The sequence below is a fragment of the Cetorhinus maximus genome, chromosome 24, assembly GCF_964194155.1.
Source record: "Cetorhinus maximus chromosome 24, sCetMax3.hap1.1, whole genome shotgun sequence".
Taxonomy (NCBI): Eukaryota; Metazoa; Chordata; class Chondrichthyes; order Lamniformes; family Cetorhinidae; genus Cetorhinus; species Cetorhinus maximus.
Window position 1 is genome coordinate 10,008,529 of NC_135902.1, and position 19,922 is coordinate 10,028,450.

At 42.2% G+C, this 19,922-nt stretch overlaps 1 protein-coding gene across 4 annotated transcripts in view; it reads left to right on the forward strand.

The window, feature by feature from the left end:
* Positions 1-2,752: 2,752 nt before the first annotated feature.
* The window catches only part of LOC144699633 (dual specificity mitogen-activated protein kinase kinase 4-like), a 155,697-nt gene continuing 138,527 nt past the window's right edge, over positions 2,753-19,922 (forward strand). For all 4 annotated transcript variants that reach the window (XM_078570718.1, XM_078570719.1, XM_078570720.1 and 1 more), the window contains exon 1: positions 2,753-2,857. In XM_078570718.1, coding sequence (XP_078426844.1) covers positions 2,770-2,857 — 88 coding nt within the window. In that variant the 5' untranslated portion in view covers positions 2,753-2,769. The remainder of the gene's footprint in view (positions 2,858-19,922) is intronic.

Below are 19,922 nucleotides of genomic sequence, written 5' to 3' on the forward strand. Positions count from 1 at the left end.
TTTAAACATTTTTCTTCCCCACTTAAGCTTTTCCAGTCAAGTGGATTAATAGGCAACCACTTCCAGCACTCTTGCCAATGGCACTTTGTAACTAAATGTAAAGCTGTGTGATCACCTTCAGAGATGACTAGTCATCTTGGTTTCCCTGCCAATGGGAAGATGTCATGACTCCACTTAATGTATTGGCTTCAAATAAGATTGAAAACTGATCATGAGCTCACTCTCTATAGTACTTCAACACTTCATGCCTTTCAGGTCATCTTTGAGGTCCCCATCTGTAATTTGTCTGCAAAAGACCATGGGCATCTCTCTCTGTTAGAGAGACAAGTGGTTAGAGCTTGAGGGCCTTCACTCCACATCAAGCATGGCTGACCAGGAATTTCTGCCATTCTAACTGCTTGCCATGAGCATGTTGGAAGGATAAGGAGGTTCATCCACATCATAAACACTCCTATGGCCAGCAAGGTGTAGGGCAGGAACTTCTGGCTCAGAGGCAGTAGAACTACCTACTGAGCCACAAGATCACCTACTAGCACAGCACTCAAAATTAAGTTACAGTAAAAGAGAAAAGCTAAAAACAAATACTGCAGTTGCTGGAAATCTGAAATAAAAGCAGAAAATGCTGGAAAAACTCAGGTGGTCTGACAGCATCTGTGGAGAGAGAAACAGAGTTAATGTTTTGAGTCCATATGACTTCTTCAGAGCTAAAGAGAGGTAGAAATGCGATGAAAATTATAGTGCTTAAGGGGGTGGAGCAAGTGAAGCTGGATAGAAGGTCAGTGATAGGTGGGGGCTGAGGAAAGATTGACAAGGATGTCATAGACACAAGTAAAGAGATCAGTTTTCAGCATTTCAACCATCCCATCAGATTATTGGCATCATGAGATTGAAATGTTAATGATGGAAATTGAATAACTAACATTTTGTATTGCTGAAAAAAGACCTGCTGTTAAAGCTTTTCATCTTGCAGTCATCAGGACTGATTCGCAAAAATATCAAATCTCAAAGTGAACAACAATTTATAATGCATGAGGAGGTTGTCAAGTGGACTTAGATTGATTGTCAAGTGGATTTTGATTGGTCGCCATGGAGAATGCACCAGAGAACAGTTAACTGCCAAACTCTTTTTTTTCAGCAATACGCAAGTTCTGTACGACCTAACAGCACTGTGGGTGTACCTACACCACATGGGCTGCAGCGGTTCAAGAAGGCGACTCACCACCACCTTTTCAAGAACAATTATGGATGGGCAATAAAAGCTGACCTAGCCATTGATGTCTACATCCTGTGAAAGAATGAAGTAAACCTACCCAGCAACTATATTTAACATTTTGCACATCCTCAAACACAGAAGTGGAAAAGTAAATTCGGACTTTGAGTGTGCATTTATAACTTTGGAAATTGCATACAGACCCACCCCAAAAAAAAAGCATGGAGGTGACCAATTCAGGAAGGTGGTGTTCAGGAATTTATACTGAATAAATCAGGCTGCAACTTCAGCAAACAAGTTGCCCACTTCCCCCTTGCAGCAAAGCCCTGGATGTGGCCGCTGCCTGCGTCACAATCACGACAGGGCGAGGGGCGGGGCCCCGATGCCCGGCGTATCCTCCTATCTCGCGCGCCCCGCACGCCGCGGTGGCGCCTGGGAAGTGTAGTTCTCCGACCGACCGAGGCGCGCCTCCCTGCAGGGAGGGCGGGACTACAGATCCCAGAGGGCGACGCGGCGCGGCCGGGGTGCGGAGGAGGAGGAGGAGGAGGAGGCAGGCAGTCACGCGCCTGCGCAGTGCGGCGGGGAGGGGGGGTGCCTGTGTGTGTGTGTGTGTGTGTATGTGTGTGTGTGCGCGCGCGCGCGCACCGCCCCCTCCCCCACCTCCTTTCCCATCTTGTTCCTTCACTCACAGATGTGACGCCAGGAGAGACGCATTCTTAATGGGATTTTCCCGAATTTTTCTGTGATTACATCTTTGCCGGGGCCGCACACAGATTCTTTTTTTTTAAAAAAAAAAATTATTTAATATAAAAAAAAAATCTCTCTCTCACACACACAGAGGGACTCGAGCTCTCGCCGTTGGAAAGGGGGGGGGTGGGGGTCAGCAGGGTTTCCATGGCTTCTTTGTCAGGGCTGCAGTGGCGGCGCCTCCAGGCACTCGGGCAGTTCCTAGTTTAAAATTATCTCTTTTTTTATATATATTTTGTTTGCAAAACGAAAGAGAGAGAAAGAGAAAATAATAATAATTCGGTTCGGAAACTAACGTGTGGACTTATCCTGTGGAAACCATTTCTCTCTCTCTCTCTCTCGCCGTCTTTGGGAGTTAAATAAGATAAATTTATATTTTTTTTTCCCCCGGAGGGGTTTAATTTAAAAAAAAAATTATATCTAACCAAGTCTTTTTTAAAAAAAAGAAAAATATTTATCCAAAAAAAATTGTACGTGTCTTTAACTTGGGTTATGGAAGACAGGAGGCGGATTTTAACCGGTTTTTGTTGACGGCGCCGGTGGGGTTTGGCTGCAGTTTAAGTGCTTCAGAGATTTGGGTGCAAGTGTGTTTTGCCGGGAGGGGAGAGGCGAGGAGAGGAGAGGAGGGAGGGAGGGAGGGGGGGGTGTTATTTTATTTTATAAATAATCTATGTATGTAATATAAAAAGGAAGCAAGTGACCGTGAGAGAGAGAGAGTTGCTGCATTGCAGCTTCTCCCCACCTCCTCCCTCCACCCCCCCACCACAACTTCCCCACCCCCCCCCCCCCCCCCTTGGAATATTATCTGTACAATGGCGACTCCCAGCTACAGCAACAACTCCAGCAGCTCAGCTCAGCAGCAACAGAGTCAGCAGCAAAACACAACTACCTGCATGCAGGGTAAGCCACCTCACCGCAGTATCTTGTGCAGTATCATCTGTAATGGTGTGTGATTTTAAGATTTCCTCCTTGGCCGGCCTTCTCGTTTTTAGGAGTGTTTAGTGCTGTTGCACAGACAGCAGCTTCCAGGGCCAGGCCACCTCTCTTCATTGTGCCTAGAGATATGCAAGGTGTGCGTTCGTTAGACAAGCTCTCATTTCACTCCTCTTTCAACATGGACTGTTATTAATATTGGGGGAGGGAGAAGCTTTTGTAATGCCTTCAGTATTCGCAAAATTACAAAGTACCAGTGTGTGGGGGGGTTTTTTAAAACAGTTTTTGGCTCCTTTTCTGTATTTGCCTTTTACTGTAAGCAATAAATAATTACATTTAAGTAATGCCTCCTTGCACACCTGAAACATTCCAAAGTGCTTAACATAGTGAATTACTTTGGAGCCTTAGTATGAATGTTATGGCATAATGTAGTAGTGTTGGAATACAAATGCTTATACACTGCCCTATTTCCCCTCTCTGGTTACAGTGCAATATATAATTCCATTAACAGTGCAGTATTTTAAGCTGTTATGTCTTTTCACTCTGGCAATCATGTATTTTATAGTTATTTTTCTTGGCTTGCTGTGGTAAGAGTAATGGTGCCTGCCTGAAATTAGGGCTTTAGTTAAACAGGGTTACATTTAGTTATTACTGAGCAGATATTGCTACCTGTTCTAGCTTATTTTTAAGGTCCACATTCCACTTTCTCTAAAATGGTGCAGTACTTGGACTATGGGGTTTTTCTACGTAAATTTAATAAACCTAATTGTGTAAGCATAGTGTAGGGAAACAGAATAGGTATTGCAGGTTAATGATGAATTTGGAACATAACATTAAAGGCCAAATCTATTTTGGAAGGTGACAAAGTTTGTATTTGACATATAGCTGGAATGTAGTTGGCGATATAATGCAAATAATTGTAGTTAACTACTTAATTTTTTTTGCGCCTTTTTAGTTTGTAGGATGTTACAGCAAGTACTTGATTTCATGTCTGTTTTCAGTGATTATACAGCACAGAGGACATATCTAAATTTGATAGTTGGTGGCCAGCTGCATAATTGTAGATAAGACTATGGTATTTTTCCTGGTATTCTGTCAAAAGTAAAAGATGTTACTTAAATAATGCTGTATTTTTTGATTTGTCATCTTTATTCTCTCAGCCATATCACGCTGTCTCTTATTAGGATCAGCATGATGAAAACAATGCAGTAATAAAACTTATTGAACTTGTAACTTACAAATGGACATTAGTTATTGCCAACAAGGCAGCAATGTTTAATCTTATGCTGTTTATATTCTTGAATGGTTGAGCTTTGCTGTTATAATTTACAATATCATAAGTAGCTTGGTTAACTTATTGTTTTGGAATCTGCTCCCAGCCAGTCATCCATTCTGTTGGTTTACCTTTGCTACATTTCCTTTTCTTCCCTTGCCTATTGTGAGGTGTCTCTATGCCCCACACCATGGTTTGAATATATGGTTAGCCTACTTCTTCAACCTCCATGAACCTTGCTCGAAATAATAATTAGAGGTAATTGAGCAACTCAGGTTAACCCCCTTTAAAAAAGGTAGTAGTAGTACCTACTTCTGTGTGCAGTCCCTAACGGTAACATTTGGGACAAACAAATCGGTGAGTATTGTGGCCATATGTCCATGTTCTATCACACACTGGTGAGTGATGGTATGTCAGTATGGTGTGTGACTGTATTGCCATGCCAGCATTCTATTCTGAAAATGTATAATTGACAAAATGTATTGCACCTAACATTATAGCGTAGAAATGTTGCTGTACATAATTTGCACAAGAATTGCGACTGATTTAACAAAAAAATGACAATTTTTCTCTGCATTAATTTTGCCTATCGCAAGTTGGATTAAGGAAGATCTTTAGTGCGGAGCGAGGAATTCCATACATTGACTGTAATCACTGTATTGTTTTGGACTTAATTTATGATTGAGGTCCAGTGTGCCCTTGGGCACGTGCAATCAATGTAATAGAGGAAGATTTTTTGCAAACTCTTCCAGCAGAAATTGGTTACAGTGCCCCACCTGCACAGTACATTAAGGTGTGTGGTATATCCAACATTTTGTTTTTAGTTGGCGTTTGTGTAGTTATCAGTACTGGTGTTTGGCACTTTCATTTACTTGTGTTAATGTCAGAGCTCTTAATTTTAAGACAAATTATAACTAAAGTGAATTTGAATTCAGTTCCTTTTAAAGAAAATAAAATTTGGAATAAAAAGCTGATAATCAGTAAAAGTGACCAGGAAGCTGAAGAATGTCGTAAAAACCTAACTGGTTGAATAATGTCCTTTAGAAAAGAAAACCTGTTCTTACCCGGCCTGGCCTATGACTTCAGTCCCATGCCAATGTGGTTGAGTCTTGACTACCCACTGAAGTCAACTTGCAAGCCACTTAGTTATATCAAACAACAGTAAAAAGAAGTTTAGCCTAGTTAGCCTTGTTCTCACCAATCTACCTGTTGCGGATACATCTATTCATGGCAGCACTGATATTGTGTGTGTGGAAGCCAAGTCCCATCATCGCCATAAGACAACCCTCTGTCATATGTTGCTTGATACCACTATGCTAAATAGGGTAGATTTAGGTGCCAACCTTGGCACAGTGTGTAGCTCTCTTACCTCTGAGTTAGAAGGTTGTGGGTTCATGTCCCACTTCAGAGACGTTAGCACATTCTTTGAGCATTGATGCTTCCGTGCGGTACAGAAGGAGCGCTACCCTGTCAGAGGTGCCATGTTTTGGATGAGTTAATCTGAGGCCTGGTCTGCCCCTTCAGTTGGATGTCAAAAAGATCCCAAAAAGCACTTCGGAATGTCATACGGTTTTTTTTATTCATTCATGAGATGTGGGCTTTGCTGGCTGGGCCAGCATTTATTGCCCATCCCTAGTTGCCCTTGAGAAGGTGGTGGTGAACTGCTGTCTTGAACTGCTGCAGTCCATGTGGTGTCAGTACACCCACAATGCTGTTAGGAAGGGAGTTCCAGGATTTTGACCCAGCTACAGTGAAGGAATGGTGATATATTTCCAAGTCAGGATGGTGAGTGACTTGGACGGGAGCTTCCAGGCGGTGGTGTTCCCATCTATCTGCTGCCCTTGTCCTTCTGGATGGTAGTGGTCATGGGTTTGGAAGGTGCTTAGGAACCCTGATGAATTTCTGCAGTGCATCTTGTAGATGGTACACACTGTTACTGTGCGTCAGAGGTGGAGGGCGTGAACGTTTGTGGATGTGGTGCCAATCAGGCGGGTTGCTTTGTCCTGTATGGTGTCAAGCTTCTTGAGTGTTGTTGGAGCCTCACTCATCCAGCCAAGTGGACAGTATTCCATCACATCCTGACTTGCACCTTGTAGATGGTGGACAGGCTTTGGGGAGTCAGGAGGTGAGTTACTCGTCGCAGGATTCCTAGCCTCTGACCTGCTCTTGTAGCCACAGTGTTTACATGGCTAGCTCAGTTCAGTTTCCAGTCAATGGTAACCCCCCCCCCCAGGATGATGATAGCGGGGGATTCAGTGATGGTAATGCCATTGTACATCATGGGGCGATGGTTAGATTCCCTCTTGTTGGAGATGGTCATTGCCTGCCACTTGCGTGGCGCAAATGTTACTTGCCACTTGTCAGCCCAAGCCTGGATATTGGCCAGGTCTTGCTGCATTTGGACATGGACTACGTCAGCATCTGAAGAGTCGCGAATGGTGCTGAACATTGTGCAGTCATCAGCGAACATCCCCACTTCTGAACTTATGTTGGAAGGAAGGTCATTGATGAAGCAGCTGAAGATGGTTGGGCCAACGACACTACCCTGAGGAACCCCTGCAGTGATGTCCTGGCGCTCAGATGACTGACCTCCAACAGCTACAACCATCTTCCTTTGTGCTAAGTATGACTCCAACCAGTGGAGGGTTTCCCCCCGATTCCCATTGACTCCAGTTTCGCTAGGGCTCCTTGATGCCACACTCAGTCAAATGCGGCCTTGATGTCAAGGGCAGTCACTCTCACCTCGGTGCAGGTTCTTTCTTTCTAGCAGGCCTAGCAGTTCAGAATTGGGCAGCCACAAGATGCTGAGGGAACATCGGCAGAATTGTAATCCAATGCTATCTATTATCTCATTCTCCAGCAGGCTCCACACTCCTCAATTACCACCAAGCCAGATGACCAAGATGAACCCCTATCAACATCCTTGGGATTCAATCAGGAATGTAGGGGAGCATGCCAGGTGCAACACCAGGTGTACCTGAAAATGAGGTGCCAGCCTGATGAGGTGACAACACAGCCCTATATGCATGCTAAGTAGTATACTAAAGGTGAGCAACCCTGCAACCAATATATCAGATCAAAGATCTGCAGTACAACCCTGTTCTGTTGTGAATGATGGTGGAGAATTAAGCAACTAACAGGAGCAGGAGGCTTCATGAACAACCCATCCTCATTCATGGCAAAAGACAAGGCTGACGCATTTGCACTCATCTTGGCCAGAAGTGCCAAGTGGTGGGCCAACATTGCCCTCTGAGATACCCTCACGTATACCAGTGTTCATCCAGTTCAGTTCACTGCACATGATATCAGGAAATGGTTGCGTTTCCTGACAACATCTGGCTATTCCAGAAATAGCCATGCCTCTAGCCAAGCTGTTCCAAAACAGCTGTGACACCTGACATTTACCTGGCAATGTGGAAAATTGCCAAGGTATGTCCTTTCCACAAAAAACAGGACAAATCCAATCCAACCAGTTGCTCTACTGTCAGGCATCAGTCAAGTGAAGGAAGTGATTGTCAACAGTGGTATCAATTGCTGCTTATTCACTGATAACCTGCTCACTGATGCCCATTTTGTTTTGCAGTCTTGTTTCAAACATGGACAAGAGAGCTGAATTCCAGAGGGGGGTGCGGGGTGGTGGTGGTGGGGGGTGGGGGGTGGTGTGGTGCGAGCCTGACTGACTTCCATTGACATTAAAGAAGCACTCAGTTGAGTGCAGCATCAAGAAGTTCCAGTGAAACAAATCAATGGGAATTGTGGGTGGGGAGAGCTCTGCAGTGTTTGAAGTTGTACTTGACACAAAGGAAGGTAGCTGTGGTGTTGGAAGACAGTAATTTCAGTCTGTGGACATTGCTGTAGGAGCTCCTCAGGGCAACAGTCTTGGCCCAACTATCTTCAGCTGCTTCACCAATAACCTTCCCTTTATCATGATGTCAGAATTGGGGCTATTTTCTGATGATTGCACAATGTTCAGCTCCATTTGCAATTCCTAAGATAATGAAGCAGTCCATGCCTGTACACAGCAAAACGTGGACAGCACCTAAGCTTGGGCTGATAAGTGGCAAATAAAATTCGCTCCTCAAGTACCAGACAATGACTGTCTTCAACAAGAGAGTCCAACTACCTCCCCATGACCATCAAACCCTGCACCATCACCTTCCTGGAGGTCATTATTGATCAAAAATTCAACTGACCAGCCTTGCACAATGTTGTGGATACAAGAACAGATCAGAGCCTGGGTGTTCTGAAATGAATGGCTCACCTTTTGACTCACCAAAGCCTCTCCACCTACAAGTCAGGAATGTGGTGTAATACTTCCCACTGGCCTGGATGAGTGCATTTGCAACAACACTCAAGAAACCCAACACCATCTAAGACAAATCAGCTTGCTGCCTATCCACCTTTAAACATCCACACCCTCCACCAGTGGCATATGTTGCCTGCAGTGTATATGATTTACAGGATATACTGCAGCATCTTGTCAAGACTTTTTCAATAGCATCTCTCAAACACATTGACTTCAACTATCAGAAAGGCAAGGTGAATGGGAGCATCAACATCGCCTAGTCACATATGTTGTCATAGGTCAATGTTTCTTCATTGTTAGGTCAAAATCCTTTATCCCTCTACAGAACGGATTGTGGGAGTACCTTCACCATTCATTCTGCAGCAGTTCAAGAAGACTCCCCGCCACCTTTTCAAAGACAACCAGAGCTGTGAGATAAATGTTGGCCTTGCCAGTGAACCCCATATCTAAAGAATGAATTTAAAAATGTTAAGTAGAGCTGAAATTTAGTTATTGCAGTAAGAACATTTGTCTCAGAACAGTGGAAGCGACTTATATTTCTGTACAATCGCTGCTAAGTTGCAAGAACTGGCTGCACTGTGATTTAGGAAAGTGAGTTTGTATTTGTTTTTTTAGATATCCTGTAGAGTGGCAGAGGTAGGTCTGTAGAAGCAATATAGAATTTGTATGTCTGTAGTTATGAAGTATTGTTACATAAACTTTATCGTGAACAAGTTGTGCAGCAACTGGGAAAAAAACAATTTTATTCTTTTTTGACTTCCCTGGTAGTGTTAGTCTGTAATAGAGATTAGTAATTTTCAATGTGTGATTATGGTACAGTGTCCGTTGTACAATGTGATCAAATACATTATACAAGGTGTTTATAAAGTACATATGCAGCTTTAAACTTGAATAACTTTGGATGTGCACATGATAGCAAACTGAAGTCTGCATATGAGAGCACAACTCGTAAGGTTTTCACACAATACGTTGGAAGTTTCTAGGTTTGCAACATAATTGCCCTCTTTTGTGATGCAGTGTAGAATTTGATTTTCCAACGATTCATTTTTTCTTCTGTTGCCATTTCAACCAATTAATAACATGAAATAGGAGCAGGAGTAGATCATGCAGGCCCTCCAGCCTGCTCGGCCATTCAGTACAATCATGGCTAATCTCTGCCTCACGCCCCATATCCCTTGATTTCCTGAGAGATCGAAAATATATTCCAGTTTTGAATATATTCAATGATAGGATCTCCACAACCCTCTTCATAACCCTCTAAGTGAAGAATTTCTCCTAATCTTAATCCTAAATGATAAACCCTTTATCCTGAGACAATGGCCTCATATTCCCCAGCCAGGGGAAATGAACCCTCTGTATCTACCCTTGCAAGCCCCTTCAAAATCTTGTATATTTCAATGAGGCCATCTTTCACTGTTCCAAATTCCGGAGAGTATAGGCCCAATTTACCCAGTGTCTCATCATAGGGCAACCTGCTCATCCCAGGAATCAATCTAATGAACCTTTGCTTTACCGCCTCCAAGGTAACTATATCCTTCCTTAGATATAGAGATCAAAACTGCACACACTACTCCTGTTTCAACATTAGTATTAAAGCACCTTGTGAATTATGCTTTTTTAAAAATTCTTTTATGGGATGTGAAGATCAGATTTGTTGCCCATCTCTGATTGCCCTTGAGAAGGCGGTGGTGAGCCATTGCCTTAAACTGCTGCAGTCCATCTGGTGTAGGTGCACCCCCTGTACTTTTAGGAAGGGAGTTTGATGTTTTTTTTTACAGTGAAGGAAAGGCAATACATTTTCCAATGCCGTTTACAATTTGCTTCTATCGTGCACATCTAAAGTTATTAAAATATAAATTTGCTCAATGACTTTATAAATTCCCTGTATGTAGATTATTAAAGTATTAAAGGACCTGTATGCATCAATATTGTACTTGTCTTTAGCCTATCTTGGATATCGTAGCGCTTCAGCATGCGATTTACATATAATGCATATAATGGTGAAAGAGCATTTGATAAGGTGCATCTTCATTCTATCCTTGTGTCAACTTCCTCCATTCAATGGACATGAGTTTTTTTTTACAATGAGGTGTGATTGTGTAGTGATTATGTGACTGGACTCGTAATCAAGAGACCTGGACAGTTAACCCAGAGAACATTAATACAAATCCCACCATTGCATTTTGATCATTTGAGTTCCTTGTGTTTTAAAGCTGACATCAGTAAAAGTGAATATGAAGCAGTTGGGATAGTTGTAAAACCACAACTGGCTTCCTAACATCCTTCAGGGAAGGAAGCCTGTCTTATCTGTTTTGGCTTGAACGTGATTTCCATTTCACACCAATACGTTTGAGCCTCAAGTGGCCTGTATCCAACCACTAGAAGGGAGCCCACCAACATATTTTCGGGGAAATTGGGATGGCCAATACACACTGGCATTGTAAGCAGCGCCCATGCCTTGAGAATCAATTAAAATGCCCCTGTTCTTTGTTATTCAGCAAGTATTATGCAAAACCTGTCTCCCCATTTGCAATCCAGTCATATTTAATACAATCCTATTCCAGAAAAAAGAGAGATGTAGCTTTGATAATCCTTTACTCGCTCACTTTATGCCTCAATAAAATTTATTGATAAGATATTAATTCATAAAACTAGATATATACAAATAAACGGCTTCCCTAACTTTGCTTGCACAAACAGTACAACTTATCTGTTTCGCCAATGATTGCCCTGTATTCTGGGTACACCCTCCTCCTTTCCTTCCTTTCTTTCAGCAGTCCAACATGCTTCTTCATTGCCACATTTGCCTTCAAAATGTTTGGAACACCAATGTAAATAAACAAAATGTGCTTACAATGAGCTTGACTCTGTAAAGGAGTAGAATTCCCTGGAGCTTCTGCACAGCTGGGGTTCCAGTGCACACATGAAGAAATGTCTCCTGCCTTTATTTAATCAACAGCCTTGATAGGTACATTAATATCAGTGCTTCTCTGAGTCACCTTTCAACTTGTGTTGGGGAAGTGTTTGAAGTAGAGAAGAGGAAGGATTTTTTAGGGGGAGACGGAGACAGATTTGGTACTCAATTTGAGAGGGGCAGAGAGAAAGGCCTTGTTTGCGTTAGAAAGAGTAGGAGGACAGATGACCCTAGTTTGGATGAGGGGTAGAGAGCGAGAGGAACCCTGTTGCTGGAGGGTTGTTTCAGGCTCTCTTGAGTGAGAGAGTGGGCTGTTATTAGGAAGGGACTGCATTATAAAATTATAATCTCTACATATCGTGAGCAATTTTACACGAAAATTAGCCGTCCTGATGAGCCATTTTAATTCATTGGAGTGAGGGATAAAGCTGTAATCCAATCTTAGGTTTCTATTCCACTCAGGCCTGAATTTATGCTGCATGATGGCATACTAATGCTTAATGCATTTGTCCAAAATTTCCCTTTCCACTGCCTTAGTAGAAGTGTTTACCCTTTTGTTTAAAGGCTTGCTATGCCTTGTTCTGATACAAAGCAAAGGAATTTCAGATAAATGTGCTAAGATTTCATAGGCCAGCATAATCCACACTCTAAATTTTGCAAACTTTATAACTGGTAAGAGCACCAAGATTGAATTACAGCTTTGTAATTCCCAGCTATTGTATATGTAAATTTAGCTCATATGCATGGCCCAGTTAATAAGATTATTTTTAATTCCAAAGTGCCTTGTTTAGCACAATAAATTGTGACAGCAGTCATTTGGTTAAATCCAGTAAGCTGTCAGGTTGCACTCCCACTTTCTCCAAATCTGAATTATAAGTATTCTATTATACTAGTTGAATTATTCTGTCAATATTAGCAGTATTTTACTAACTAGTTCACTTCATTACTATTTGCAAGGTACTTTACCACTCACTATCAAATAGCTATTTAATATGGAATGCCATGAGACAAATCTGCTCTCAAGGCTGTTTCTTACCACTTTCTTGTACCTCTCACATTCGTGTTCCGCACTCCATTACCCCCACTTCCTTTTCATCCACCCCAGGAAAAAAAAAACTCTCAAGTTATAGTTGTAATTTCAAGCGCCCAAATGTCAAGCCTCCAAACTTACATTCGCTGCAATACTTTTGCACAGGTCAAGAGTCTCCTCACCTTCACCTTTGTCTTTGCCCCAGTAAAGCCTTTACACTCCTCCATCCTGTTAATTCCTCTTGGTATGGCACCCATCTTTGCTCACTTAAGTTCTAGAGTTGCAGACTTGAGCGCATCTGGCAAACAACAGGTTCAGCCATCTATTTACAGATCTGGTTAGCCTACATCACACACTATAAGACTTCCTTTGCCAAAACTATCTAGCATTCCAGAATCACCCTGAAGTATGAAGATAGTTACTGTTATTTTGTTCTTTAATACCAACCGTATTCCTTAAAACCACCTTCCCTGTTCTGTTCCATCTTCACCTCCAGCTACAGATGCGAGGAGCTCAAGGAATTCTGTATCACTTAAGATTGAACCTGTCTATTAAACTGCCTCTGCTGCTTCCTCCTTTACTACCTAAGCCAAACCACTGTCTATGCTCATTCCTTGTCTTACTCTCACCCCTGACCTCTAGTTTCTCCCCTCATGAACACTCTGATCTCATTCATGTGACACACCCCCTGCTCCCTTCAGCCCCACGCTTTCCATTTTTTTCCTGAGCCCCATGCTAGCTGACATTGTAAATGGTTACCTCTCCTCGGTACTGTCAGTCTCTCTTCCAAAACTCCTGTTTTCAACTCTCCAACCTCTGACCTCTCAAGCCCTTGAACTCGCTGCTTCCTAAATCCCTGCTTGTTTTTCCCCACAACCCCATGTTTGAATTGCCCTATTGAATTTCTGTGCTTGATTCAGCACTTAAATTGACATAATCAAAATCAAGCATGGCATTTACTGACTGACAATGATGCAAAGTCCCCCTTGAAGATAATCACTGTTTTTACCCACACCACCAGACTCCAGTGTTGTGATGCTTTCCTGCTTCATGCTCCTTCACTTCAGTGATCTTCCCAATATATCCATAATTGCTGCCCATATTGTATCTCATACTAAGTTCCACTCACCTTTTACCTTTGTCCTTGCTAACCCAAATTGGCTTCCCATCTTTCAGTGCCTTTGGTTTAAAATTCCCATCTTTGTGTTATAATGAATGTTTTTATGTTCTCCTCTCTTCCTAACTCTGTAAGCCCCTGCAACCCACAGAACTCTGATCTCTTGATTCTGGCCTCATGCATTCGCCTGTCCTTTGCCCTGGCATTGTTGGTTGTACCTTCAGCTACCTTGGCCAAAGCTCCTTTCATAAATCTTTTCACCTCCCTGTCATTCTTGAAGACCCTCCTTAAATCCCACTTCTTTAGCCAAACTTTTGCTCACTCATATAAAAACAGAATTACCTGAAAAAACTCAGCAGGTCTGGCAGCATTGGCGGAGAAGAAAAAAGTTGACGTTTCGAGTCCTCGTGACCCTTCAACAGAACTGAGTAATATTAGGAGAGGGGTGAAATATATATTTCCAAACCAGCTTATATTTCACCCCTCAACATCAACTTTTTTCTTCTCCGCCAATGCTGCCAGACCTGCTAAGTTTTTCCAGGTAATTCTGTTTTTGTTTTGGATTTCCAGCATCCGCAGTTTTTTGTTTTTATTTTTTGCTCACTCATATCCACTTCATTGGTTCACTGTGCATTTTTGTCTGATTTGTACATCTGCAAAGCATCTTGCAATATTAAAGGTACTGCATTAATGCAAATTGTTTAAGCAGTTGCTTGAAAGGGAAAATCCTAATTTTTCATGTTAAAACCTGAATAAAGATTAATTGCAAAGATGAATTTGAAACCACATTGGCACCATTCTTAATGTTTTTCTTCTATTGCCTTGGTGAGACCACAGCTGGAGTATTGTGTGCAGTTTTGGTCTCCTTACCGAAGAAAGGATATACTTGCCATAAAGGGAGTGCAGCAAAGGTTCATCAGACTGATTCCTGGGATGGTAGGATTGTTGTATGAGGAGAGATTGGGCCAAGTAAGCCTGTACTCACTGGAGTTTGAAGAACGAGAGGGAATCTCATTGAAACGTATAAAATTCTGATAGGGATGGACAGACAGGATACAGGGATGATGTTTCCTCTGGCTGAGGGGTCTGGAACAAGGGGTCACGATCTCATGATATGGGGTAGGCCATTTAGGACTGAAATGAGGAGAAACTACTACTTCACTGAGGGCCGTGAACCTGTGGAATTCTCTACCACAGAGGGCTCTGGAGGCCAAGTCACTGAATATATTTAAGAAGGAAATAGATTCCTAGACTCTAAATGCGTTAAGGGGTATGGGGAGAGAGTGGAAATATGACGTTGAGATAGAGGATCAGCCACAATCATGTTGATCGGCGGAGCAGTTCGAAGGGCCTAATGACCTACTCCTGCTTCTATTTTCTATGTTTCTGTTCTGAATAGTTCTGTTTGTCATTCGCTACTCCTCTCTCCCATCCATTTATTCGAATATAAGGAATTAAATTTTAACATAGTTGTGATACTGACTTTATTTTTCTGTATTAATGTTTTAAAAAAATAAATGTGATTCTCTCTTCTATAATGTAAAAAGGATTTCTCCTGGAGCCACCTGATGACTTGATTTATAAAGATGAATTGCTGAGCCATGCTGATCATCAAGCCCCATGTTTGATCTTCAGTTCGCTGATCTTGGCTGATGCAGTTTGAATGTTGGAACTGATATCTGCCTTTGTGTTCGGGAGAGGAATAATTGGTGCTGGAGAGGAATAATTGGTGCTATAAAGGGATCTTTTGCAGAAAGTCTACTGTGTATTTAAGCAAATTTAGGGGCTGGAAATTTAATTTTACCTTCCACATGCCAATGGTATATCAATGCAGGAAAATAATAATGAAAGCTCGAAAACATCGTCATAGCTTTGGGAAATAGTGTGTGTACGGGTTTCATCTAGGAGCTCAAATAAATTGTACATCCTGCTGAGGCATACAATAGTATATAGAGTTACATTGGGTAGTTACAGAATTATCCAAGGATATTTTAAGATTTTAAAGTCTTCACCTTCTTCTGAAATGTTGCCTACTCACGTAGTACAAAATGGAGTTTTACTTCTCATTCCACAAGCAAGAATTCACAGGGTGTATTCGGGATAGTTTCCTAGAACAATGTGTTGTGGATCCAACCAGGGATCAGGCTATTATGGATCTGGTAATGTGTAATGTGGTAGGTTTAATAAATGATCTCAGTAAAAGACCCCCTAGAAAAGAGTGACCATAACATGGTGGAATTTAGCAATCAGTTTGAGAGTGGGAAACTTAGTTCAGAAACACCTATGCTAAACTTTAAGTGTAATTACAAGGAACTGAGGGCAGAGTTGGCTGGAGTGGACTGGGAAAGGAGTTTAGCAGAAAAGACGGTTGATGAACAATGGCAGATCTTTGAGAAAATAGTTCATGACTCACAACAAAAGTATATCCCAGTGAGCAAGAAGGATTGTAGGAAGGGGATAAACCAACCATGGTTACCCAAGAAAGTTAAGGATAGTATCAACATAAAAGAAAAAATATACAATGTGGCAAAGATTCGTGGTAAGCCAGAGGATTGGGAAAGTTTTAAAAACCAACAGAAGCTGACCAAAAAAATGAGGGAGAAAATAAATGTTGAGGGTAAACTAGCAAGTAATATAAAAATGGACAGTAAGAGCTGCTTTAAATATATAAAAACGCAGAGAAGTCATCATAGGCCCCTTAGAGAATGAGGCTGGGGAAATAATGGGGAACCAGGAAATGGCAGAGGAGTTGAATAAAAACTTTGCATCAGTCTTCACGAAAGAAGACACTGATAACATACCAAAAATACTAAATAATCACAGGGCAAAGTCAGGGGGCCAGGGGGGTAGGGGGGAGGAAATAAATACAATAACTATCACTAGAGAAAAAGTACTAGGGAAACTAATGGGGCTAAAGGCCGATAAATCACCTGGACCTGGTAGTGGATGCACTGGTAGTAATCTTCCAAGAGTCCTTAGATTTGGAAAAGTCCCAAAGGATTGGAAAACTACCAATGTAACACCCTTATTCAAAAAGGGAGGGAGACAACAAACCGGTAACTATAGGCCAGTTAGGTTAACATCTGCCGTTGGGAAAATGTTGGAGTCTATTATAAAAGATGTAATAGAGCATTTAGAAATCAAACAGAGTCAGCGTGGCTTCATGAAAGGGAAATCATGCCTGACAAATCTATTAGAATTCTTTTGAGGAAGTAACAAGCTGGATAGGTAAAGGGGAACCAGTATATATAATATATTTGGATTTCTAAAAGGCATTCGATAAGGTACCACACAAGACTACTTAATAAGATAAGAGTCCATGGTGTTGGAGGTAGTATATTAGCATGGATAGAAGACTGGCTAACTAATAGAAGACAGAGTTGGGATATGGAGGGGCATTTTCACGATGGCAACCTGTAGCTAGTGGAGTGTCACAGCAATCAGTGCTGGGCCCACAGTTATTTACAATATATATTAATGACTTGGATGAGGGAAGTAGACTATTGCGAAGTTTACGGATGGCACAAAAATAGGTGGGAAGGCAAGTGGTGAGGATGACACAGAGTCTGCAGAGAGATATAGACAGGTTAAGTGAATGGGCAAAAATGTGACAGATAGAATATAATGTGGGAAAGTGTGAGGTTATGCACTTTAGCAGGAAGAATAGAGGAACTGACTATTATTTAAATGGAGAAAAACTGAAGAAAGCTGCAGCACGTAGGGATTTGGGGGTCTTCGTGCATGAACCCCAAAAAGCTAGCATACAAGTTCAGCAGGTAATAGTAAAGCAAGTGGAATGTTGGCCTTTATTTCAAAGGGAATGGAGTATAAAAATAGGGAATAAAAGCAAAAAACTGCGGATGCTGGAAATCCAAAACAAAAATAAAAATACCTGGAAAAACTCAGCAGGTCTGACAGCATCTGCAGAGAGGAACACAGTTAACGTTTCGAGTCCGTATGACTCTTCAATAGAACTAAGGAAAAATAGAAGAGAAGTGAAATATAAGCTGGTTTAAGGGGGGGTGGGACAAGTAGAGCTGGATAGAGGGCCAGTGATAGGTGGAGATTGCCAAAAGATGTCATAGACAAAGGGACAAAGAGGTGTTGATGGTGGTGATATTAGCTAAGAAATGTGCTAATAGGTGACATTAAGGGTAGAAAGCAGGACGAGCAAAGTACAGGTAGCCCTAGTGGGAGTGGGATGGGGGGAAGGGATCGAAATAGGCTTAAAGGTAGAGATAAAACAATGGATGGAAATACATTTAAAAATAATGGAAATAGGTGGGAAAAGAAAAATCTATATAAATTATTGGAAAAAGAAGGGGGGGTTGGAAAGGGGGTGGGGATGGAGGAGAGAGTTCATGATTTAAAGTTGTTGAATTCAATATTCAGTCCGGAAGGCTGTAAAGTGCCTAGTCGGAAGATGGGTTGGGGAAGTCTTGCTAAATCTATACAAGGCACTAGTTGGACCACACCTAGAATACTGTGAACAGTTTTGGTCCCCTTATCGAAGGCAAGATATACTGGCATTGGAGGCAGTCCAGAGAAGGTTTCCCTAGGTTGATCCCGGGTATGGAGGGATTTTTTTATGAAAAGAGGTTGAATCAGTTGGACCTGTACTCATTTGGAGTTTAGAAGAATGAGAGGTGACCTTATTGAAACAAGAAGGATTCTTAGAGGGCTTGACAGGGTAGATGCTGAGAGGTTATTTCCCCTTGTGGGAGAGTCTAAGACCAGAAGGCATAATCTCAGAGTGAGGAGGTGCCCATTTAAAACAGAGATGAGGAGGAATTTCTTCTGAGGGTAGTGAATCTGTGGAATTCTTTACCACAGAGGGCTGTAGAGGCTAAATTGTTAAGTATATTCAAGGCTGAGATAGACGGATTTTTAATCAGTAAGAGAATCAAGGGTTATAGGGAAAAGGCAGGAAAGTGAAGTTGAGGATTATCAGACCAGCCATGATCTCATTGAATGGCGAAGCAGGCTCGATGGGCCACATGGCCTATTTCTCCTACGTTTTATGGTCTTAGCTTTTTAACTTATCATTTGGAAAACAGCTGAATTTTCCCCCTTCATTTTAATTTTCTATTGTCTCCCATGAAGTTTTGGACCTTGAACTTCATCTAGTGGAGATCAGTGCTGTTTGTTTCCATGATGGCATGGCGGAGATTTCTGTGTGTGCATTATTGAAAGGGGATCCATATACTTTCTGTTTGTGGTATAACAGAACAGCAGTGTTGATTCACCACTTACTTCCCTTCTAATTTCCTCCAGTCTGCTAATTCTACAGACTTCTGCTGTGGAAAGGAACCATGGATATTGGCAGCCCTACAGTACCTCATCATAATAGCCATTTTTCAGGTGTGACAGACTTTTTCCCCAAAAGTTTTGTCTATTGTAAAATTTGTACAAGTACATAACAGTTCAAATTTGATGAAGCGCAATAGAGATCAGTTTCTTTTGATACAATAGAAGAGGTGCCTCGCTACACTTGCTATTATAGGTTATATTTACGATATACATTTTCATTTCATGTCAGACATTCTCTGGTGCACATAGCCCAAGGGGCTTTACACTGGTTCCAGCCCCTTGGTATATCATGGTGGGAGGGCCTTAGACAGTGCCTTTCTGTTTTGAACCGCTGTAGCGGCTGCCCCAGGCTTTAGTGCACCCCTCAGCACGTATTGCTGGACCTTGGAATGTGCCAGTCTGCAATACTTGGTCACCGGCAGCTCTTTGTACTGGACCACCACATGTTTGGGCAGATCAAAGAACATCCTTCACTGAGTTGATCCTCCAGCAGCAGTTGATGCTTATCTTTGTGTGCGTACTTCAAAACAACCCCGAGAGCAGTGAGTCCTGCATAATGGAGCTGCTCGGGATGAATCTTGACAAAAACCTCTGCATATCTTTCCAGACCTGCTTTGCAAAGGCATATTCCAGAAGGAGGTGGGCAACATCTCTTCACCACTGCAGCCACCTCAAAGGCAACACGTGGAGGTGGTGAGACCCTGGATGTGCAGGAAGGATCGTACTGGGAGGGCCTTTCTCACCACAAGTCAAGCTATGTCTTAGTGCTTATTTGAAAGTTCTGGAGATAAGGCATTTTGCCAAATGACTGACAGTCTGCTCAGGAAACCATTTGACAGGATCTACCATCTCTCTTTCCCGCAAGGCTTTGAAGACATTGCATGCAGACTGCTGCCTGATGGACTTGTGGTTAAAAATTTTCTGCACAAACTTTTCCATTAGGGACAGGTAGTATGGCACAGTCCAACTGAATGGCGCATTCCATGGCAGCATGGCCAGTCCCGAGCTTCACAATACCAGCAATTGATGGAACCTCTGCATTTAGTGACATTTAGTGTTTGCGTACCGAGGGTTGCACAGGT